Here is a 25210-nt window from a genome sequence, read left to right as displayed (position 1 = left end):
AAAGTCACATGTAACAGTATTACAGTGGAGTAAAGGGAATTACAGAGGTACGAGAGAGGACCTGACCAAAACTGACTGGAAGAGAACACTGGCAGGGATGATGGCAGAGCAACAATGGCTGGAATTCTGGGAACAATTCAGAACACGTATGATTATATAAAATCATACGTGTATGTGTGTGTGTGTGTATATATATATATATATATATATATATATATATATATATATCCCCCAAAGAAGTAGTATTCCGAAGACAATGACGCAACCGTGGCTGACAAGAGAAGTCAAAGCCAACATAAAAACTAAAGAGGGCAGATAATAGAGCAAAATTTGTGGGGTTAGAGGATTGGGAAGCTTTTAAAAACTAGCTCAAAGCACTAAAAATTCATAAAGATGAAGATGAAATATAAAGGTAAACTAGCGAATAATATTAAAGAGGATATCAAAATTTTCTTCAGTACAAGAGTAAGAGTAAAAGTGTAAAGAGGTGAGAGTAGGTATCTGACCACTGGAAAATAACACTGGAGAAGTAGTAATGGCAGATAAGGAAATGGAAAAAGAACTGAATAAAAATTTCCATCAGTCTTCACAGTGGAGGACACTAGCAGTATGCTGGAAGTTCCAGGTGTCAGAGGTCATGATGTGTGTGAAGTCTCCATTACTAGGGAGATGGTCTTGGGAATCTGAAAGGTTTGAAGGTAGGTAAGTCATCTGGACCAGATGGTGTACACCCCAGGGTTCTGCAAGAGGTGGCTAAAGAGATTGTGGAGGCATTGGTAATGATCTTTCAATAATCCATTGATTCTGATACGGTTCTGGAGGACTGGAAAATTGCAAATGTCACTCCACTCTTCAAGTAGGGAGAGGGGCAGAAGAAAGTAAATTATAGGCCAGTTAGTCTGACCTCAGTTGTTTGGAAGATATTAGAGTTGACGGTTAAGGATATGGTTTCGGGATACTTAGAGGCACATGATAAGATAGGCCATAGTCAGTAAGTTTCCTTAAAGGAAAATCTTGCCTGACAAATCTATTGGAATTCTTTTAAGAATTAACATGAAAGTTAGATAAAGAAGAACTGGTAACGTTGTGTACTTGGATTTTCAGAAGACCTTTGACAAAGTGCCACACAAGGCTGTTTCTGTTAGGAGCCCATGGTATTACAGGAAAGATACTAGCATGGTTAAAGCATTGGCTGATTGGCAGGAGACAAAGAGTGGGAATAAAGGGAGCTTCTTCTGGTTGATTGTCAGTGACTAGTGATCCACAGGAATCTGTGCTGGGACTACTTCTTTAAACCGTAATACATCATTTGGATGACAGAACTGATCACTGTGGCCAATTTGCAGATGATATGAAGATAGATGGAAGTGCAGATGGTTTTGAGGAAGCAGAGAGGCTACAGAAGCACTAAAGTCAAATTAGCAGATGGAATCATGCACTTTTTAGAAGAAAAAGCTGTGGAATATTTTCTAAATGGAGAGAAAATGTAAAAATCTGAGGCATAAAGGGTCTTAGGAGTCCTCATGCAGGATTCTCTAAAGGTTAATTTGCAGGTTAAGTCTTTGGTGAGGAAGGTAAATGCAATGTTAGCATTCATTTCAAAAGGACTATGATATAAAAGCAAGGCTATAATGTTGAAGCTTTGTAACGCACTGGTGAGGGCATACTTGGAATATTGTGAGCAGGTTTGGGCCCCTTATCTTAGAAAGAATGTGCTGAAATTGGACAGGGTTCAAAGGAGGCTCACAAAAATGATTACAGGTTTGAATGACTTGTCATATGAAGAGCATTTGATAACTCTGGGCCCGTATTCGACAGAATTCAGAAGAACAAGGCGTGACCTCATTGAAACCCTTCGAATGTTGAAGGGCCTTGATAGAGTGGATGTGGAGAGGAAGTTTCCTATGGTGGGAGAGTCTAAGACAAGAGAACACAGCCTCAGAATAGAGGGATGTCCTTTTAGAATGCAGCTGAGAGTTTTAGCCAGAGTGGCAAATCTGTGGAATTTGTTGCCACAGGCAGCCGTGGAAGTCAAGGCATTAGGTAAATTTATGACAGAGGTTGATAGATCCTTGATTAGTCGGGCATTATGGGATATGGGGAGAAGGCTGGAGGTCAGGGCCGAGAGTGAAAATGGATCAGCAGACTCGATAGACAAATGGCCTAATTCTGCTCCCATATCTTCTGGTCTTAATTTGTTAAAATATATTTCTTACTGTAATTTATAGTTCTTATTATGTATTGCAATGTACCGCTGCTGCTAACAAATTTCACGACATACGCCAGTGATATCAAACCTGATTCTGATTCCTGCAGTACAAGTACCACTGATAGAGTAGCTGATTAGGTCATTTTTCCCCATGGGAGGGGTAACAAAATCAAGAGGGCATAAGGATATGAGGAAAAGGGAGATCTGAAAGGTAATTTTTTGAACAGTGGTTGATATCTCGAACTCAGCCAGAGGTGGGGCACCGTTTTTTTTTTTAAATGCCACTCCCAATTTAATTTTTCCTAACCTTTTCACCTACAACCACTTGAGGCTGATGTTTTCTTCCCTTTTTTTTGGATTAAAAGGGGAAGGAGGGAAAAATGTGGATTCAAGTATGGATTATTACCATACAAACCTACTGCACAGATAATTCATCAGAATTGACTGAAATTTAATCGTTGAGTTTAAAGATCCAAGAAACTTTCAATGTGAACCTGAAGTGTCAGCATCCATTTTACAGAGGCAAAACAGTTAGAAGATGGCCACAGTCTCCTTGATTACAGCATGGGATTGAAAGATATCATCCAACTTCTGATCTGTGATCCTGCTTCCTCCACCATCAAGAAAAAGAAAAATGAGGTTGAGCTCTCAAACAGTGACTCTGGATGTAGCTGATCAACTGAGTGTGATAAAACATGTGACTAAATTTGAGGCATATAGACAGACACTTACATAGGCAAAGCAAGGAATGTGGGCAGATACAACTGGTATAGATGGGCAACAAGGTTGGCACAGAAGTGAGGGGCAAAAGGGCTTATTTCAGTTCTATATGACCAAGACTATATGGAGATTTGTAACCCAGTACAAAATTTAAAGGAAATCTATGAGGCAAGTTTAAAAAAAAGTAGTGAGTACCTGGAATGTGCTGCCAGGAGAAGTGGTGGAAGCAGATATAACTGCAAAGTTTTGAAGGTATTTAGACAGGCACATGAAGAGAAAGAGAGGGGGAAAAGATATCGAGCACATGTAAAATAGAATTCTTAAGCTTCTATCATGCTATCATTCTATCAACATAAGAATTAAACTTGACATTTTACATTTTGGTTTCATTTACCATCTTCTCGTTTCAGTTAATCTGCTTTGAGGAATTACTGGTATGGATTATTGAAATGTATATAGGTATGAATGCAACCAAACAAGTTTCTCATGAAGAGTAATCACTACACTGATCTATGAACTGGATATTCCAGTGATTGCTGTGTGTGCAATGCATGCATAAAAATTCAGTGGTTTCATCACTTTGTTCAATATTTGAATAAATGGACAATTATGGCTCTTAATCATATATAACTAGACAAATAATCAAATAGTTCTAACTAAATTGAATATTTCAAACCATGACAATTATTGCACCGTTACAAAGTGTATACCCAATTGTTTATGCAGTACACTGGATTCCCTCCAGAATCATTAGGTAATGAAAATTGGTCTTTAGGGAATATTTTACCTGCAAACAAAGAATTCTATTTAACATAATGCTGTGGCTGCTGGTTACATCCCCTGCTGCATTATGCCATTGCCATTCATCTATATCAATATTAATATCCAGAAAACAAGAACTGGTGATATACACACCTGGAGTCAGTACCCCAGTGCATTGCATAAATTTTAGCAAGGTGTCCTCGTAGTGTTCGCCTGGTTCGCATCTGAATTCGGCCCACAGGATCAATATTAGCTGTGATCTACAAAGAACCAAAAAAACACATTGATCAATCTTTATCAATTATGTTGGATTAATTTTTGCCAGCCATGACAGTAATCAATCCAAGTACCTGCAGTTGCTGATATCCTCAGCAGCTAAATAACGTTTGTATTTTTATGAAATTCACAGAGAAAGGTTTGAGAATAAAATGCCGCACTGGTCCATACAAGTTATCCTTCCTCAGAGAAGAAGGAATTATGAATAGGCTCTAATGGACCATACTTGTTTTCCTTAACTAACATAACTCTTCATTCTGTGCATAACTCTTCATAGTAACATTTAAGACTGTATTGCTAATTTAATTAACTGAGGACTGGAATGGAAGATTCTTTCTAAATAAAATTCCATAACCTGAAAGTTAAAAATATCAAGACTTAACATGTACTGAATGTTTCCCATTAATACATGAGATTGAGAAGAGGAAACACAGTTAAACCTAAATGTTTGAACCTTAAAGCCACAATGAAGGCATATATTTTAAGCAATAATTCTGAATTGAATAGGTGATTCATGCCGAAGTTGACAGTTCATGATCTAAGTCATGACTGATGTTACCTTCTCAGCAGATAAGTGAACCTGACAGAGTATGTGGGCTATTTCCTGTCTGTTGCAGAACCTGCGCCTCTGTACCTCCCTCTGCAAATCAATCCTCGACTTCTTAACTGGAAGACCACACATCCTCACTGACGATCAACACTGGCGCACCTCAGGGGTGTGTGCTTAGCCCACTGCTCTACTCTCTGTATACACGACTGTGTGGCTAGGCATAGCTCAACTACCATCTACAAATTTGCTGATGAATACAACCATTGTTGGTGGAATCTCAGGTGCTGATGAGAGGGCATACAGAAGTGATATATGCCAACTAGTGGAATGGTGCCGCAGCAACAAACTGGCACTCAACATCATTAAGGCAAAAGAGCTGATTGTGGACGTCAGGAAGGGTAAGACTAAGGAACAGGTTCACCCTCTTATAGACAATAGGTGCAGGAGTAGGCCATTCGGCCCTTCGAGCCAGCACCGCCACTCACTGTGATCATGGATGATCATCCACAATCAGTATCCAGTTCCTGCCTTATCCCCATAACCTTTGATTCCGCTATCTTTAAGAGCTTTATCCATCTCTTTCTTGAAAACATCCAGAGACTTGGCCTCCACAGCCTTCTGGGGCAGAGCATTCCACATATCCACCACTCTCTGGGTGAAAAAGTTTTTCCTCAACTCCGTTCCAAAAGGCCTACCCCTTATTCTTAAACTGTGGCCTCTGGTTCTGGACTCACCCATCAGCGGGAATATGTTTCAATCAGATCCCCTCTCATCTTTCTAAATTCCAGTGCATACAAGCCCAGTCGCTCCAATCTTTCAACATATGACAGTCCCGCCATCCCGGAAATTAACCTTGTGAACCTATGCTGCACTCCCTCAATAGCAATAATGTTCTTCCTCAAATCTGGAGACCAAAATTTCACACAATACTCCAGGTGTGGTCTCACCAGGGCCCTGTGTAGCTGCAGAAGGACCTTTCTGCTCCTATACTCAATTCCCCTTGTTATGAAGGCCAGCATGCCATTAGCTTTCTTCACTGCCTGCTGCACCTGCATGCTTGCTTTCAGTGACTGATGGACAAGAACACCTAGATCTCATTGTACTTCCCCTTTTCCTAACTTGACTCCATTTAGATAATAATCTGCCTTCCTGTTCTTAACACCAAAGTGGATAACCTCACATTTAACCACATTAAATTGCATCTGCCATGCATCCGCCCACTCACCCAGCCTGTCCAAGTCACCCTGCATTTTCATAACATCCTCCTCACATTTCACACTGCCACCCAGCTTTGTGTCATCTGCAAATTTGCTAATGTTACTTTTAATCCCTTTATTTAAATCATTAATGTATATTGTAAACAGCTGCGGTCCCAGCACTGAACCCTGCGGTACCCCACTAGTCACCGCCTGCCATTCTGAAAGGGACCCGTTAATCGCTACTCTATGTTTCCTGTCAGCCAGCCAATTTTCAGTCCATGTCAGTACTCTGCCCCCAATACCAGGTGCCCTAATTTTGCCCACTAATCTCCTATGTGGGACTTTATCAAAGACTTTCTGAAAGTCCAGGTACACTACATCTACTGGCTCTCCCTTGTCCATTTTCATAGTTACATCCTCAAAAAATTCCAGAAGATTAATCAAGCATGATTTCCCCTTCATAAATCCATGCTGAGTTGGACCGATCCTGTTACTGCTACCCAAATGTGTCTTAATTTCATCTTTTATAATTGACTCCAGCATCTTTCCCACTACTGACATCAGGCTAACCGATCATGGCCGCATTGGTAATCATTTTCCAATCTGATTCAGGATCAGTTTCTGTGGATTAGAAGGTGGCTAATGTCCCACTTTTCAAGGAGGGAGAGAGAAAACAGGGAATTAAAGACAAGTTAGCCTGACAGCAGTGGTAGGGAAGATGCTGGAGTCAATTATAAAGGATGAAATAACAGCACATTTGGATAGCAGTAACAGAATCGGTCCAACTCAGCATGGATTTATGAAGGGGAGATCATGCTTGACTAATCTTCTGGAATTTTTTGAGGATGTAACCATGAAAATGGACAAGGGACAGCCAGTGGATGTTGTGTACCTGGACCTTCAGAAAGCCTTTGATAAGGTCCCACATAGGAGATTAGTGGGCAAAATTAAAGCTCATGGTATTGGAGATAGGGTACTGACATGGATAGAAAATTGGTTGGCAGACAGGAAACAAAGAGTAGGGATTAACAGGTCCCTTTCAGAATGGCAGGCTGTGACTAGTGGGGTACCGCAAGGTTTGGTGCTGGGACCACAGCTATTTATAATATACATTAATGATTTAGATGAAGGGATTAAAAGTAACATTAGCAAACTTGCAGATGACACAAAGCTGGGTGGCAGTGTGAAATATGCGGAGGATATTGAGATAATGCAGGATGACTTGGACAGGTTGGGTGAGTGGGCGGATGCATGGCAGATGCAGTTTAATGTGAATAAGTGTGAGGTTATCCACTCTGGTGGCAAGAACAGGAAGGCAGATTACTACCTGAATGGTGTCAAGTTAGGAAAAGGGGAAGTACAATGAGATTAGGTGTCCTTGTTCATCAGTCACTGAAAGCAAGCATGCAGGTACAGCAGGCAGTGAAGAAAGCTAATGGCAAGGGGAGTTGAGTATAGGAGCAAAGAGGTCCTTCTGCAGTTGTACAGGGCCCTGGTGAGACCACATCTGGAGTATTGTGTATAGTTTTGGTCAGATTTGAGGAAGGACATTCTTGCTATTGAGGGTGCGCAGCGGAGGTTCACGAGGTTATTTCCCAGGATGGCGGGACTGTCATATGTTGAAAGATTGGAGCGACTAGGTTTGTATACACTGGAATTTAGAAGGATGAGAGGGGATCTGATTGAAACATATAACATTATTAAGGGATTGGCCATGCTTGAGGCAGGAAACATGTTTCCGATGTTGGGGGAGCCCAGAACCAGAGGCCACAATTTGAGAAGAAGGGGTAGGCCATTTAGAACAGAGTTGAGGCAAAACTTTTTCACCCAGAGAATTGTGGACCTGTGGAATGCTCTGCCTCAGAAGGCAGTGGAGGCCAATTCTCTGGATGCTTTCAAGAAAAAGTTAGATAGAGCTCTTAATGATAGCGGAGTCAAGGGATATGGGAACGGGGTACTGATTGTGGATGATCAGCCATGATCACAGTGAATGGCGGTGCTGGCTCCAAGGGCCGAATGGCCTACTCCTGCACCTATTGTCTATAACACATACCGATCCCCAGAGGGATCAGAAATGGAGAGTGAGCAGCTTCAAGTTCCTGGGTGTCAAGATCTCTGAGGATCTAACCTGGTCCCAACATACCGATGTAGTCATAAAGAAGGCAAGACAGTGGCTATACTTTATTAGGAGTCTGAAGAGATTTGGCATGTCAACAAAAACACTCAAAAATTTCTATAGTTGTACCGTGGAGAGCATTTGGACAGGCTGCATCACTGTCTGGTATGGAGAGGCTACTGCACAGGACCGAAAGCTGCAGGAGGTTGTAAATCTAGTCAGCTCTATCTTGGACATTAGCCCTCAAAGTACCCAGGACATCATTAGGGAGCGGTGTCTCAGAAAGGCAGTGTCCATTTTTAAGGACCTCCAGCACCCAGGGCATGCCCTTTTCTCACTGTTACCATCAGGTAGGAGGTACAGAAGCCTGAAGGCACATATTTAGCGATTCAGGAACAGCTTCTTTCCCCCCTGCCATCCGATTCCTGAATGAACACTGAAGCTTCGGACACTACCTCACTTTTTTAAATATACAGTATTTGCACATTTTTAACCCTAATGTAAATGATTTACTTGTTTAGTTATTATTATGGTTTATTTTTTTTTCCTCTCTCTCTGCGAGATAATGTATTGCATTGAACTGCCACTGCTAAGTTAACAAATTTCACATCACAAGACGGTGATAATAAACCTGATTCTGATACTGTGTGGCATTTTAAAAGCATCAAAAGCTTCCCATTTCTTGCTGAATGTATAAATAAACATTTGTTATGCAGTTCTGAGGTAAATTATATTATGCATGCTGGTTAAGAGCACAAAGACCCAGGACAAGTCTGTCACACAGCCAGATGAAAATTCCTTTAATTGAAACCAAAGTGATTCCCCTCCTCACATACATGTGCTACATTTCAAAATGCATAGGATGAAACTTAAATCCAACCAAGGAGGAAATGGAAAAAAATCAAGCTTATTGATTTGATACTGAAACAAGTGACTATTATCAACTATTGTGGGAGTGTGAACACATCCAAAAAATAAAGGTGTGCACCTTTCCAAAACGTAGGCTTTAAAAATATTTAGTTATCATAAATCATCTGGATAACTCTGCAGTACAAACCTCAGAACATGTTAATAGTGGTAGTGGGCTAAATGGCAATGACAAGTTTCAACTGGTGATAAAACTGCACTATTTCCCTCTCTATAAAATGCTAATTCAATTCTTTGAATCCTATCTACTTTGATTGCTGTTTTTAACCACACATTCTAATCTTTTTTCCTAATGCCTCCCAGTACCTTAGCTAACAGCTTGATTAAGGTCCAATATGTTATAGAATTTCATGACCAAATGACCAAATTAAATTTTAAACTACAAATCCCTCTTTACACCTATTAGTTCAGATTATAAATGCCTTACGTTTATGACAAGTTCATGACAACTTTCAATTTTTATTACGTCAATTCCACTCCATTATGCTATTTCTAATTGGTGGCCAAATTCCAATAGGGTGTTTTGAATTACAAATGGTAAAACCTTTTCAATGCTTTTTCTAAGTTATCACTTGAATGTTTAGATATCAAAAGAAATACATTGGAAACGATTAAGTTTCTGCAATCACATTACCTGAGCCAAAGTGGCATCCGCACATGCTTTTCTGGCATCCTGAAAAATAACAAGAAATTAAGTAAAATTACAATATATTCCAATAAAGATTCATCAATAGCTATATCAATTGGTTGTCCTGTATTAAATGATAGCCTGCTCCTGTTTATGTTCTTATGTCTTATGAGCTTAAGGTTTGACCATGGGAGAAAAGTCCCAGAGTGTTCAATGCTAGATTTAGATACAATTTTATGACTTTCTAATGGCAGTATTTGAATTCATGACCTTTCAGTGCCATAAACATGTAAATAAACTATTTTGGAGCGTGGTGATGTAAAGTGGTATGCTATCTTCAAAAATGTCACAGGTAGGACTACAAATCTACCATTCCCATCAATTTAGACTGGATAGCACAAATCCAACTCAGCCATGGATGGTCCCAAGCCCAGCCATGAAAGGAGGAGCACTGAGCTTGGGGCTAGTAGCTCCATCTTGTAAAAAGCCTTGAGTTACAGCAGGGTTCCCCAACCTTTTTTGCACCGCGGACTGGTTTAATATTGACAATATTCTTGCGGACCGGCCGACCTGGGGTGGGGGGGGGGGGGCGGGGGGGGGGATGTGTTCAAGTAGGGTTAAGCTCACCTCAACATGTCTTTTACAGTTAGGGTTGCTAACTTTCTCACTCACAAACAAGGAAATAAGGGACAAAAGTAGCAGTCAAATCCCAGGACAATTGTGCTTACCCAAGGAAAGACTACCAAGACCATGAAGCCTTGCGCAGGCACCTGTGTGTGCATGCGTGTACGTGTCGATCCCCCCCCCCCCCCCCCAAATCGGTTTTGGCTTAATCTTCCCGACTATACTGTACCTGCATATTTACTTTATATAGGCTGTGTAGTTATATCATTCCTGCTTTTACTATATGTTAGTGTTATTTTAGGTATTATGTGTTATTTAGTATGATTTGGTAGGTTATTTTTTGGGTCTGGGAACACTCAAAAATTTTCCCATATAAATTAATGGTAATTGCTTCTTCGCTTTACGTCATTTCGGCACGAAAGGTTTCACAGGAATGCTCTACCTTAGCGAGGGAAATACGGGACAAGGGCGGTCCCGTATGGGACAAACCAATTTAGCCCAATATACGGGATGTCCCGGCAAATACGGGACAGATGGCAACATTATGTTCAAGTTCAACAGTGCGTGACAGGGAATGAGGAAAGGTGCAGCTGACTCATAGTTTCCTCACGGCCCGGTGGTTGGGGACCAATGAGTTACAGAAACACAAACAGAAACACCAAAGACTCCATCCCCGAGAGAGGAAGGATATACCAAGAACGTGGGAAAACTTGAAAGACTGGCCCAGGACAGAGGACTCTGGTGAGCTACTACTGGTGGCCTATGTAAAAGTAGGGATGATGGACTCAAGGAGCAGCTGCTCAAATTGGTTTATTTTTGTACTCTAAACAGCTGGAAGCGAGATGAAATGATGGTGCAATTTATCTCATCTCCAATTCGGCACTCCGCACCAATCAATTCTGATAATTCAACCATCAAATGGTTGACAAACCTCCTGAATAATAATGGGATGAAAATCCTGCACTTGACAATGCATGGTAAACATCAATCCAACTGCTGTCAATAGGAATGCTGTCCATGGAATTCAGCACCAGTTGCCATAGTGCGAGTCAAAATGCTAGGCCATTTAGATTTTGAAAACAGAAGTATGAATCGGGAGATTTTAATCTTGGGACACTGGGCAGAACAGGCCTTTCCAGTCCTTTGAGCCGCATTGCTCAGAAACCCACCAAATTAACTCTACCCTAATCACAGGACAACTTACATGACCAGTTAACCTATAGTGATGAAATGCTTTGAGGTTGGTCATGGCTAGACTGAACTCCTGCCTCAGCAAGGACCTGGACCCATTGCAATTTGCCTACTACAATAGGTCATTGGCAGATGCAATATCAATGGCTCTTCGCGCACTTTAAACCACCTGGACAACACAAACATCCACGCCACGATGCTGTTCATTGACTATAGCTCAGCATTTAATACTATCATTCCCACAATACTGATTGAGAAGTTGCAGAACCTGGGCCTCTAATCGGACCCGACTTCCTAACTGGAAGACCACAATCTGTGCAGATTGGTGATAACATACCCTCCCTGCTGACAATCAACACTGGTACACCTCAGGGGGTGTGTGCTTAGCCCACTGCTCTACTCTCTATATACCCATGATAGCATGGCTATCAAATACCATCTATAAATTTGATGATACAACCATTGTTGGTAGAATCTCAAATGGTGACGAAAGGGTGTAAAGGAGCGAGATATGCCAACTAGTGGAGTGGTGTCACAGCAACAACCTGGCACTCAACATCAGTACGACGAAACAGCTGATTGTGGACTTCAGGAAGGGTAAGACGAAGGAACACATACCAATCCTCAGAGAAATGATAAGTGGAGAGTGAGCAGTTTCAAGTTCCTGGGTGTCAAGATCTCTGAGGATCTAACCTGGTCCCAACATACCGATGTAGTCATAAAGAAGGCAAGACAGTGGCTATACTTTATTAGGAGTCTGAGAAGATTTGGTATGTCAACAAATACACTCAAAAACTTTTATTGGGTAGACAAAGGAGATGCAGCAGACGTGGTGTACTCAGATTTTCAGAAAGCTTTTGACAAGATGCCGCACATGACGCTGCTTACCAAGATAAGAGCCCATGGAAAGTTACTAGTGTGGATGGAGCATTGGTTGGTCTGCAGAAAACAGAGTGGGAATAAAGGGATCCTATTCTGGCTGGCAGCCAGTTACCAGTGGAGTTCCACAGGGGTCGATGTTGGGACTGCTGCTTTTTATGATGTATGTCAATGATTTGGACAACGGTATAAATGGATTTGTGGCTAAATTCGCCAATGACACAAAGATAGCTGGAGGAGCAGGTGGTACTGAGGAAACATAACAGCCTACAGAGAGACTTGGATAGTTTAGGGGAATGGGCAAAGAAGTGGCAAATGAAATACAATGTTGGAAAGTGTATGGTCATGCACTTTGGTGGAAGAAATAAACAGGCAGACTATTATTTAGATGGGGAGAGGATTCAAAATACAGAGATGCAAAGGGACTTGGGAGTCCTTGTGCAAGATACCCTAAAGGTTAACCTGCAGGTTGAGTTGGTTGTGAAGACGGTCAATGCAATGTTGGTATTCAATTCTAGAGGTATAGAACACAAGACCAGGATGTGATGTTGAGGCTCCATAAGGCACTTGTGAGACTACACTTGGAATGTTGTGTGCAGTTTTGGGCTCCTTATTTTAGAAAGCATATACTGACATTGGAAAGGGTTACCATATGAGGAACGTCCTGGCAGCTCTTGGGTTGTATTCCTTGGAGTTCAGGAGAATGAAGAGAGATCTCAGAGATGTTAAAAGGCCTGAACAGATTAGATACAGCAAAATTATTTCCCACGGTAGGGGATTCTAAGACAAGAGGGCACACTTCAGGATTGAAGGACGTCCATTTAGAACAGAGATGTGGTGAAATTACTTTAATCAGAGGGTGGTAAATATGTGGAATTTGTTGCCACGAGGGGCCAAGGAGGCCAAGTCATTGGGTATATTTAAGGCAGAGATAGATAGGATCTTGATCAGCTAGGGCATCAAAGGGTATGGGGTGAAAGCAGGGGAGTGGGGATGACCAGAAGAATTGGATCAGCCCATGATTGAATGGTGGAGCAGACTCAACGAGCTGAATGGCCTCCTTCTGCTCCTATATCTTATGGTCTTATATACCATGGAGAGCATTCTGACAGGCTGCATGACTGTCTGGTATGGGGTGGGGGGGGGGGGAGCGCTACTGCACAGGACCAAAAGAAGCTGTAGAGGGTTGTAAATTTAGTTGGCTCCATCTTGGATACTAGCCTACAAAGTATCCACGGCATCTTCAAGGAGCGATGTCTCAGAAAGGCAGCGCCCATTATTGACCTCCAGCTCCCAGGGCATGCCCTTTTCTGTTACCATCAGGTAGGAGGTACAGATCCCTGAAAGCACACACTCAGCGATTCAGGAACAGCTTCTTCCCCTCTGCCATTCGATTCCCATATGGACATTGAACCCTTCGACATGACCTCACATTTTAAATATATATTATTTCCATTTTTTTGCATTATTTTTAATCTATTCAATATACATATACTGTAATTGACTTATTTATTCATTATTATTTTATTTTATTTTTTTCTTCTATATTATGTATTGCATTGAATTGCTGCTAAGCTAACAAATTTCACGACACATGCCAGTGATAATAACCTGATTCTGATTCTAACTGGTATATCTTTGGACTGTGGGTGGAAACCGGAGTGCCCATGTGCACACGTGAAGGAATCAACTTGCTTAGAGAGGACGCTGGAATCGAACTCCGATGCCCCAAGCTGAAATAGTTAACTGCTACACTACCTTGACTTCCCTAGGGACAGCAGCAGTGGATGAAGAGCAAAACAAGGACACGATCCAAGCTGATCCGGTGATTAAGATGACGGATGGTGAGGCCATGTGAGATAGAAGAATCCAGGGCTCAACTGTGAATGTGTGTCAGACAGCTCAGACAAACATAAGCAGTAGCCACACCTGTTCTATTACACTGCTTACAAGCAGCTCTAGCTGTAAGGGAGCAACCTGTTTTGATACTTTTGCCTAGCCAAACCTTTTTATCCCTTCATTAACAGCTTCCAATTGTCTCATGAGAAAATAAAAGTCAGCATACTTACACACTTTAACTGGACCCTTAAAATTTAAGTGCTCACAAAATGTTAAGGAATGTCATACTGGATAGGAGCACTGCACATCACTGAAGTCAGGGAGTTCATAAATGGAAGCTGTCATTTGCCTGGCTGCACTGATGCCTCCCAATGAAGGACTTGGTGAATCCCACTTTCCACACCTTGAAGATCAAGGCTCTTAAAGGGATCTGAACTGCTTGGCAGAAGTTTTCTTTTTAATTCAATCTCAGGACACAAAAAGCACACTCAACATTTGTTGCCCTTGACCCGAGTGTCCTACTAAGTCATTGCAAAAAGCAACTGAAGCAATGGGTTACATTCTAGTCAGAATGGGCAATGATGCAGTTCTCTATTTTATGACAATCTAGTTACTGAAGTTATTTTCTTCTGTAGAAAAAAGATCTTACAATTGACGTGTAATAAAAATGACAAGTTCAGGCTGTCTAGTAAATTACCTACTGCACTATCACACACACACACTGTGATCAGGGCAGAGTGGGAAAACAGCTCTGATCAGCAATAAGAAATACTCCCCATTGACTATTCATAATTCAACATCAGAGGCTGGCCAGAAACACCTCTTCTGCTTCACCAAATCATCAATGCTAACCACATACTACTCAGAATTTGACTATGTACAGTTGTACAGACAAACCCCACATGCTTCCATATAGTCTAAAGCACTCACACATTTACTCACTCCCTCCTGTTCAAGTTAAATTGTGACATTATTGTAATAGTTCACATGGCAGTGATGTAATACTCACTCTGATTTGATTCTTCAGTTGCTCAGCCTCCTGACGTAACTGCTCCAGCTCACTCATTTTCCTGGACTACACTTGCCTCCACTGCAACACTCCAATATCTTGAAAACAAACAAAAAGAGGTCATCTCCTGAAGGTGATCACTGATTGGGTAAAATAGACACCTAAACAATTTCATATAATCTGGTTTATTCACTATAAGTGAACGGCATTTTTCCTTTAACAAAGGTAAAGATGAAGGAATTGAACTATAAACATGAAACTACAAATGTTTAGTAAATTAAATTTTAGTCATTCTGAGCAGTAAACTCTGATCAAACTTTCTAAATGTGCTGACAACTTTATTCCATACTTTGCACACTTAAAAGGTATTCACTGAAAACACACCAAGTATATTGAACAATTTTACAGATAGGATAATGGAACACAACTTTTCTCCATAACTTATAAAATTACTTTATTTTAAATGTGTAGCAGCCAAGACAAGAATGAAATCCCCAACCAGCACCATATCAGGACTCCTGCCAACCCCCCTCAAAAATCAAGTTACATACTCACTATTTTCCTGAGATTCTAAATGTCAGCTTGGCCTACTGCTTCATCACTTTCGGTCTAGTCTATTCACTACGTGCGAATTGCAGAGTCTTCGCAACAGTATCATTCACTCAAGGTTAAGGGTTGTTGATTTCACTGCTTAGCCAAATCGGTTTAACAAAAACCTGTTAATTATACAAACTCCTGGCAATCCATGACCCAAATCCAGATACTGCCAGAAGACAGTTTCTATTTATGCTATTACCTTTATGTTAAGCCAACTGAAATATGGTAGATACATCAAAGAGAAGGTTCTACTGGTGAAAGCAATACAAGTAAATGCTATTTGCTAAGAAACTAGCAAAAATTGTGCAAAAAAATCTAATCAATGTAGAATTACAGAAAGCCTGTTTGGCAAGCACAAGCAAGAAATCTACCATGAAACAATCTGCCGGAGGAACTCAGCAGTTCAAACATCTAAATGACAAAAGGAATTTTCAGTACTGATACAGGGATTCAACCCGAAATGTTGACAATTCCTTTCCTACTGCTGGACCTGTCGAGTTCCTCCTGCAGACTGTTTATTACTCCAGATTCCAGCATCTGCACTTTCTTGTTTCTCATAATATCAATAGAGACATTGACTCCTAGATTTGATGTACAAAATAGAATGGACATTTCTGTTTGAAAATGGACTTTTGCTAGAAGGCACCTATATTTCTACACTCTTGAACAATCTAACGATCCAACTAAAGTAACTTAGTCCAAATAAATTTTCTAAACTTGTGTCTGCTTTCCCTACAGGTAGAATAATTGTTATGCAAATATTTGCTTCTATCAATTAAATTTACAACAGCATGGTTAACTAAACTGTCACTGTGCTACTCACCCAGATGCCAGCTATATTTTGAAGTAAGCTGCAACTGAGCAGCACTTCACTGGAATTAAGCCTTACCCACAAACTGGCTCCCAACGTGCACATTCATTGGACAAGTCTAAACTGAGCTTGTGGTTAGGGCAATGACACCAAATCCTTTAATCTTTTTATGAAACAACATGCCTGGGTTAAAGCTATCAGAACAAGATCTAATCCATAGGGCTGTCAGTACCATTTACTGTTCATTGGAGTAAATGACCTCTCATTGTAATCACACCAATTTACTCAGATACAATATTGCTTTAACTTCCTCAGTGATACATCAACACTGTTCCAATATAGATCGGGTGATGGGGCCTTGGTGTCATAGTCCTCCGACACCAAGACCACAAAGTTAAAGTAAATTATCGAAGTACTTGCATGCTACCATATACCACCCTGAGGTTAATTTTCTTGCAGGCATTTACAGAAAAAAGGAAATACAATAGAATTTACAAAAAAATTATGCATAAGCAATGACTGACAAACAACCAAAGTGCAAACAAGACAAACTGCAAATAAGATAGTACTAACACCCGAGATGTAACAAGTTCTTGAAAGTCAGTCTGTAGGTCACAGATTCAGGCCAGAGTTGAGGTGAATGAAGCTATCCACACTGGTTCAGAAGCCTGATGGCTGTAGGGTAAAAACCGTTCCTGAACCTGGTGGTATGGGCCCAAGACTTCTATACCTCCTGTCCGATCATAGTGAGGAGACAGCTCGGCCTAAATGGTGGGGATCTTTGAAGATGGATGCTACTTTCTTGTGGCAGCTCTCCATGTAGATGTACTCAATGGTGGGGTGTGCTATGCCTGTGATATACTGGGTTGCATCTACCAAATTCTGTAGTCTTCTCCACTCCTGGACATTGATGCTTCCATACCAGGTCAGGATGCAACCAGCTAGGATGTGCTCCACGATGCATCTACAGAGGTTTGATGAAGTTTTTGGGAACATACAAATCTCAGCAAACTTCTAACAAAGAGTGCTGCTATGCCTTTTTTGTAATGCCAGTTACATGCTAGTCCCATGACAGATCCTCTGTTCTGATAACACCAAGGAGTTTAAAGCTACTGACCCTCTCTATCCTAATGAGGACTGGCTCATGGACCTCCAGCTTCTTGCATGCAAACTTTCCAGCATTTCAACAACCACTTTACTGGTCAATTTTTATCTGAATTTGCTTTGGGATGAAATGGACTTACCATTGTGGAATTCCAAGCATTTAGAACCAATGATTCCTCCAAATGCAGTCATTTTACTCATAGAGAAGTCATCTATCCCAATCTGCACAAAAGATCCTACAAGGTGCAAGACTATGACCAATTCATGACCGGGTTCTGGCAGTTAGAAAACAAGGGCCTACTGCAGTCATTCTGAGCTGCTAACATTGCGTTTCTCCAAGTGCACAGCTGATTTACTAAGACATGTATTGACACATGCTGAGGAACTGAGAACAAGAATTACACAGACAAGAACAATTTAAAGCTCTGTTCTTTTACAACAGGCAACAAACTAGCCAATTTTCTATTGATAGAACAGAAAGATCACATTGTGCAAACAATCTATCATTCTTTCCAATTCTACGCTACATAAATGTTTTCAAGAGATGCAGTGTTTTCAGTTTTCTTTTATTACGGTAATCTTGGACAAGTCATTATCAGCTATGTTTAAAATAACAGCAGGGTCTTTGTGCTACCCATCAGTGAAGCACAGTATGCAACCAGCAATAATTTAAAAATAATTTGGATTGAATCACATTGGTCAAGTGCAATCTAGCAGATAAGAGGACCTGCTACAGACATTGCAAACTGAGACATTATTATGAGTAAGAGGAAAGAGATAGTGAACCCACCCAGTAGTACAAACACTGAATTTTCCTATTTCGGGTAACCACACTCCCTGTGCTTTCTTTCCCACTTTTCTCATTCCCCACCCTGTCACGCAGTTTCATTTCCCCTCGCCAAGTCAGTTCCATCTTTCTATCCCCCACATTAAAAAAAAGTCTCCTGGCCCTCTGCTCAATTAGCTCTATTTATCACCTTCCTTCCTTATTAGATTGAACACCTCAACTTTCACCCTTCTTGTCTGCATCTGCTCCCACCCCCCAGCCTTTTTCCTCTTTCCTTACTTGTCACTACCCTGTGAATCCTGACTCCACCCTTTTCCACCTGGGTCTATTCTCCCTTCATCTAGATCCAACTATCACTTGCCTCACCCCTCCCTCACTTATTTATACTCCACACTAAGGGCTCCCAACTTTTTAAAAAAATGCCACAGACCCCTACCATTAACTGAGGGGTCCAAAGAACACAGGTTGGGAACCCCTGATTTACACACACAATGCTGCAATGCTTCTTGGAGAGCAAAGAGCATAACAAGAAGTCATAGTCATCCGCCACAACCAAGGCAGACCCCTAGTTTTGGAAGAGACATTGGAAGTATCGCCACGGAATTAGTTCGAATAAAATCTGCTCAAACAAATTACCTGGTCATCATTACGCTGCTGGCTATGGGAACTTGCTACTGTTTGCTATACTAGAAGGATGATATCAAAAATACAGTAGTTGCAAAGCATTTTGTCACTTCAAGGAAAAGTGAAGATGCTGGAAATATGAGAGAGAAATGCTGAAAATTTAGCTGAGAAACAGGTCCTCTGGCCCACCATGCCTCAAGTAACCCTTCATGTACCACTCCTATTTAACTGTATTTCCCCCTCTATATCTTAGTGATTCACATGCTCATTCAGAAGTGTCTTGTACGTTATGCAAGTTTTTGCCTCCACCCTGTTATAAACTGTGTTCCAGAATGGAACCACTCTCTGGACAGAAAAAAAGAAATACTGAAGATTTCATCTAAACCTCATTGCTCACCACAATCCCATGCCTTCTGGTCTTAAAACACCTCTGCCGTAGGGAAAATACTGAATTTTGTACATTTCTTTCTCCAGAGGTGCTGAGTTAACTAATATAACAGTTGTAGCTTTTATTTTATGCTATCTAAGCACACCTCAAACCAGAGGTCTGGGTACAAGCTCACTTCTCAACATGAATTTAAATTCACAGTTAAATACATTGGAGTAAATAGCTCGTCTCAATAACACACCTAGTGACGATAGCGACAATCTGCCTAGTTTGCACTACAGACCAAGATGTCCAATTAAACCCTGTGATCACTTCAATTGCCTTACAATTCATGGGAAAATTAGGACTAGCAGTAACTTCCAGTGATGTCCAACTCCCATACATATATACAATGCAATCACGCAGAACTTGTCTCACTTATGTCGAAGAACAATCCGGTATTTGTAAGAACTTTTTGTGTCAAAACCTCACATGGAGTTAGCTAATTAAAGTACTTCAAACTGTGTACTTTGCATCTAATTTACAGAAGGCACACAGTTTTAGTCATATTGGGTGGGAGATAAAACAAGACACCCTAATTCTCAAATTATGCCATGGGATATTGTGTACTTTGGAGTAGCAGACTGAAGATTTCAAATGTCAAGGAACTTGGAAATAGCTACAAGGTCTCCTTGAGTAACTTTATACACCGATGCCAATGAACTAGCAAACATTGTACAAGGTAGCAACTATCTCTGCTTTGAGATATTTCAGGAAATTCAAGATTCAAAATTACTGTCATTTCCAGTACAAAAGTGTAAAGGAGAATGAAATGACAGTTACTCCAGATCCAAAGCAGCACAAAGAACACTAATAATAACAGTAAAGTATAAATACATCAGATAGCTTTTATACATAGATTGATTCTATGTCCATAGAGTGATGCTAGGAACAGAACTGTCTTATTGCAACAACTTTCTTTGAACTTCGTAGAATCTGCAGAAAAGGTGTGTGTATATACTCAAGAATATTTTAAAGCTTTTCAAGTATAGTAACTTAAGCTAATAAGAAAACTTCAAATAAGTAAAATATAGAGTCAAAGTTTTATAACATAGAAACAAGTCCTTCTACCCAATTCATCCATGTGAACAATGAAGTCTATGTGAGGTAGTCCCATCTACTTGTGTTGGGTTGATATCCCTAAACCTTTTCTAACCATGACCTGCCTCTACAGCTCAGCACATATACCTATTACCCTGTGTGGAAAAAGTTGCCTCTAGTCCTCATTGAATCTTTCAACTCTCACTTAAAATCTATATCCTCCAGTTAAGACACTGAACCTACATTATGCCCTTCACAACTTTATAACTACAAGGTCACCCACAGCAAATACAGTCAGCCTACCCAGTTACTCCTTTTAACAGAACCGCAACACCCCCCCCCCAAACACACACACACCCTAGTTTCAGCAATATAACTATAACCACATGCTAAACTTTGATTCAGTGATTAAGAACGAGCACAACGGGATTAAAAACATCTGCTTGCATTAGTCCAGCTTATGCTTTCTAATATGATAGAATATTTATAATTATCACAATGGAAATTTCAGATAACATTTTTCAGCCAATGACAAAGGCCCGGACATACCAGAACTCATTTCAAATTTATTTCATTAGATAGGTACTTTAATTGCAGTTCAGAGATTTTAACAAATGTTGCAGATTTGATGTTAGAAATTATTTGCAGCAGTCTTGAATAAATCACTGTTGTAAAATGACATCCTTAGAATTCAATGATAGTCAGTTAAAGCTTAATATTTAGGATTCAATTATAGCAATGCAAGATTGAAAAAGTGGCATTTAAACCGCATTTTTCATAATTGTAGGATTCAAAGTGCCTTATTCTTAGTTGAGTAGCTATGTATTCTGGCCATGGTTGTAATGCAGAAACCATGAGACCTAACAGCAAGATCCTATAAACATCACTGTGATGATAATTAGGGAGCAACTTTTGGGTGCTAGCTGTCAGACTGAAACTGGATCACTTAGCCCCTCCTCAGCTTCAAAATAATGCACGATTTTTTTTTTCCACATTCAACTGAGAATAGAATTACTATAAAATGTTCATAAGATGCTACTTCTGACAGTAATCCTTAACTATCACATTGCAATGCCCATATGACAGTCCTAATGTTAGTTATGATACAAATAATGGAATAAGTCCCTGAGATTTATATTTAATACAATGATGCAAGTTCAATATTTGAAAAAGACTGAAATGCAGGATCTTTTTGATTCCCTCCCAATGCCAGCAACACTTCAAGATTCAAGATTGTTTGTCAATTCCTGTACATAAGATAGTTTATAGATATTAATTGTATAATGTGTTCAAAAGAACACAAGGTGTATATGGCAAGTTTAATGGAAACAAGTCATGGCCCTCTACAAATGTGCAGATGCTGGAAATCCAAGCAACACACACAAAATGCTGGAGTAACTCTGCAGGCCAGGTAGCATTAGCCCAAAACGTCGACTGCTTACTCTTTTCCATAGATGCTGCCTGGCCTGCTGAGTTCCTCTAGCATTTTGCTTATGTTCTCTACAACTTGTAGACTTTAGCTCTCAGTATATTGGTAAATTCAGGAGGGTGAATCCACAAAAAGCATCCGGTCTAGATGGGGTACTAAAGACCTGTGCTGATCACTGGCTGGAATGTTCACTGAGATCTCTGACATTTAAAACTTCAACAGGTGCAGTGGGGAGTATATTGATTGGCTGCATCACAGCCTGGCACGGAAACACCAATGCTCTTGAACAAAACAATCTTACAAAAAGTAGGAGGTATGGCCCAGTATGGCCCATTTTTTACGCATTATTGTCACAGGAAAGCAGCAGCCATCATCAGGGAACTCTCTCTTCTTCCTGCTGCCATCAGGTGGTGGTACAGGAGCCTCAGTACTCACACCACCAGGTTCAGGAACAGTTACTACCCCTCAACCATCAGGCTCTTGAACCAAAGGAGATAACTTCACTTGCCCCATTACTGAAATGTTCCTACAACCTATGGACTCACTTTCAAGGACTCTTCAACTTGCGTTCTTGATATTTATTGCTTATTATTGTTTCTCGTTTTGCATTTGCACAATTTGCACACTGGTTTAATGTTCAAGTTGATGCAGTCTTTTACTGATTCCATTATGGTTATTATTCTGTTGTATATTTATTGAGTATGCGTGCAAGAAATTGAATCTCAGGGTTGTATATGGTGACATATATGTACTTTGAACTTTACACTAATGAAAATAAAAGCCAAATTTGCACTTGAAGGTTAAAACATTCTAGTTCTCATAATGGAACAGAAAATATGAAGGAATTGGTCTGATCCAAGAAAAAGGGTTTTACTAGAAGCTCCTACATATACAGATTACTCAGCTTTAGAATAAATACTCTGGCAGCTAATTTCAACCCAACTCAACAGTAACACACAAAATGCTGGAGGAACTCAGCAGGTCAGGCAGCATCTATGGAAATGAATGAACAGTCAATGTTTTGGGCTGAGACCCTTCAATGATGATCTCCTGACCCAGCTGTCCTTGCAGAGTTCCTCCAGCATTTTGTGCACGCTGCTCTGGATTTCCAGCATCTGCTGAATCTCCTAATAACTCAGCAAGCATTTCAAGTCACATTCACGTGGGTGACTCAATTTTAATTATAAACACTTTTCAATGTACTATATTTTATTAACTAAAATGAAAATGAAGCCAACCATATACCACTGATTTAGGTAAGTGCTTTGAATTACCTTAAACATACTGTCCCTCCAACGTGAAAAATCTGCATTTATCCCCCATATAAAGCACTGATGTGATTTAGCATGAATTAAATGATGGCTCTAGTTTATCATCTCTAGATGAAGCTATTATCCAACAGAACTACAGGATCCCCTCAGGTAATTAGAAAATAATGAGCAGCATGTTGCCGATTACCTCTCTTCATACATGCTCTATTCCAACCTTTCCAGCAGCATTCAATTACTTCTGTCAGCAAGCACCAGCTGGTACTGCAGAGTTGATTAATCCCAGTGCCACACATTCAGCCAGGCTTTGTAACAATTTTTAACCTGTCATGCTGCCTGGGGTTGCTTCTGGTACAATCAATGGAGCCTGAGAACAAATAACTCTTGAGTGGTACCTATATGGTTTCTGTAATAAGAAACACCTCTCAGTTATACAGCAAGTCCAACATCAACTGCTTAAGAAAGCTGAGAGTCAGCTGGTTGCTCACTTGCAACCAATGATTTTTATGGCAGCAGAAATCAAAAAGATTACAGGAAAATTGCTGGGAACTGACTCCCAGGAATCTCAGTGCTCCTAATTATGTGTACATTTAAGAATGGGGAACACTTTGCACATGGCTAAGGCTCCATTTGACTAAAAATAATAATTTGCAATTTTCTTAACTATTTCAAAAACAATTGAACACTGTAGGAATAACCTTGATGTCAGGACAAATGAAAAGTACATCTTCATCTTGTACTGCAAAACCCCAAGCTGCAAGAGAAAGACGCCTACAAATACAACAGCAAAAAGCATGATACCTCCCACATTGCACCATATTATTACTAAATGGATATTGAGGCTTAAAGCATGCTTATGTAACTCTGACAAATAGTACCGAGTCAGGATCCACTCTACCATGGACGGTCCCAAGCCCGACTGCAAAAGGAGAAGGGTAGGGCATGGGGCGAGAATCCCATTCCATAAAAAGCCAGTGCTATATAAACTCCAACAAAAGCTCCAGGGGCCTCATCTAAGAAACATGGGGAAATTTGGCCACTGGATCAGTAATCCAGAGACCCAATTATATATGGGGGGACATGAATTCAAAACCCAGGATGGCAAATTTGAATTCAATAAAAAAAAATCTGATGATCATGAAACCACATCAATTGTCATAAAAACCCACCTGGTTCACTAATGTCCTTTAGGGAAGGAATCCTGGTGTCTTTACCTGCTCTAGCCTATGTGAATCCAGACCCACAGCAAAGTGGTTGACTCGTAAATGCCCTCTGAAGTGGCCTAGTAAGCCATTCAGTTGTACCCAACTGCTAAAAAGGAATGAACTTGGACAGATAACCTGGCATTGACCTAGGCACTGAAAACGACAACGGCAAAACCATCCTGCAAAGTACTCCCTACTAACACCGGGGGACTTCAGCCAAAGTTGTGAGTGCTGTCTCAGACTAGTCAAGCAACAGCCTGACATATTTGTACTGACAGAATCAGACCTTACAGTTAACATTTAGGACTCCACCATCACCATTCCTGGGTATGTACTGTCTCACCGGCAGGACAGACCTAGCAAAGGTGAGGGCACACTGGTATACAGTAGGGAGGGAGTTGCCCTGGCAACTCTCAACATCGACTTTGGACCCTATGAAGTCTCACGACACCAGGTTAAACATGGGCAAGGAAACCTCCTGTTGATTACCACGTACTGTACTCCCTCAGCTGATGAATCAGTACTTCTCCATGTTGAGCACCACTTGAAAGAGGCATTGAGGGTGGGAAGGACACAGAATGTACTCTGGGTGGGGGACTTCAATGTCCATCACCAAGAGTGGCTAGTAGTTCCACCACAGACCCAGCTGGTTGAGTCCTACTGGACACAGTTACTAGACAGACTACAGAAGGTGGTGAGGGAACCAACAAGAGGAAAAAAACATACTTGACCTCATTCTCATCAACCTGCCAGCTGCAGAAGCATCTGGCCATGACAGCATTAGTAGAAGTAACCATTGCACAGTATTTCTGGAGACTAAATCCCATCTCCACATTGAAGAAACCCTCCACTGCGTTGTGTGGCACTACCAGTTTGCTAAATGGGATAGACTTTGAATGGATCTAGCAGCCCAACACTGGGCATCTATGAGGTGCTGCGAGCCATCAGCAACAGCAGAATTGTGCTCAACCACAATCTGTAAACTCAT

The 25210-nt window shown here is 40.7% G+C and overlaps 1 protein-coding gene across 3 annotated transcripts in view; it reads right to left on the bottom strand.

The window, feature by feature from the left end:
* The window catches only part of LOC140188764 (guanine nucleotide-binding protein G(I)/G(S)/G(T) subunit beta-1), a 108196-nt gene that overhangs the window by 38839 nt on the left and 44147 nt on the right, over positions 1-25210 (bottom strand). For all 3 annotated transcript variants that reach the window (XM_072245386.1, XM_072245385.1, XM_072245384.1), the window contains 3 exons: positions 14930-15027; positions 9394-9432; positions 3845-3951 (listed from right to left, as the gene is read on the bottom strand). In XM_072245386.1, coding sequence (XP_072101487.1) covers positions 3845-3951; positions 9394-9432; positions 14930-14986 — 203 coding nt within the window. In that variant the 5' untranslated portion in view covers positions 14987-15027. The remainder of the gene's footprint in view (positions 1-3844; positions 3952-9393; positions 9433-14929; positions 15028-25210) is intronic.

The sequence above is a fragment of the Mobula birostris genome, chromosome 27, assembly GCF_030028105.1.
Source record: "Mobula birostris isolate sMobBir1 chromosome 27, sMobBir1.hap1, whole genome shotgun sequence".
In the NCBI taxonomy this organism is placed as follows: Eukaryota; Metazoa; Chordata; class Chondrichthyes; order Myliobatiformes; family Myliobatidae; genus Mobula; species Mobula birostris.
The sequence above is the reverse complement of the archived record's forward strand: the minus strand, read 5'-3'. Positions and strand labels throughout refer to the sequence as shown.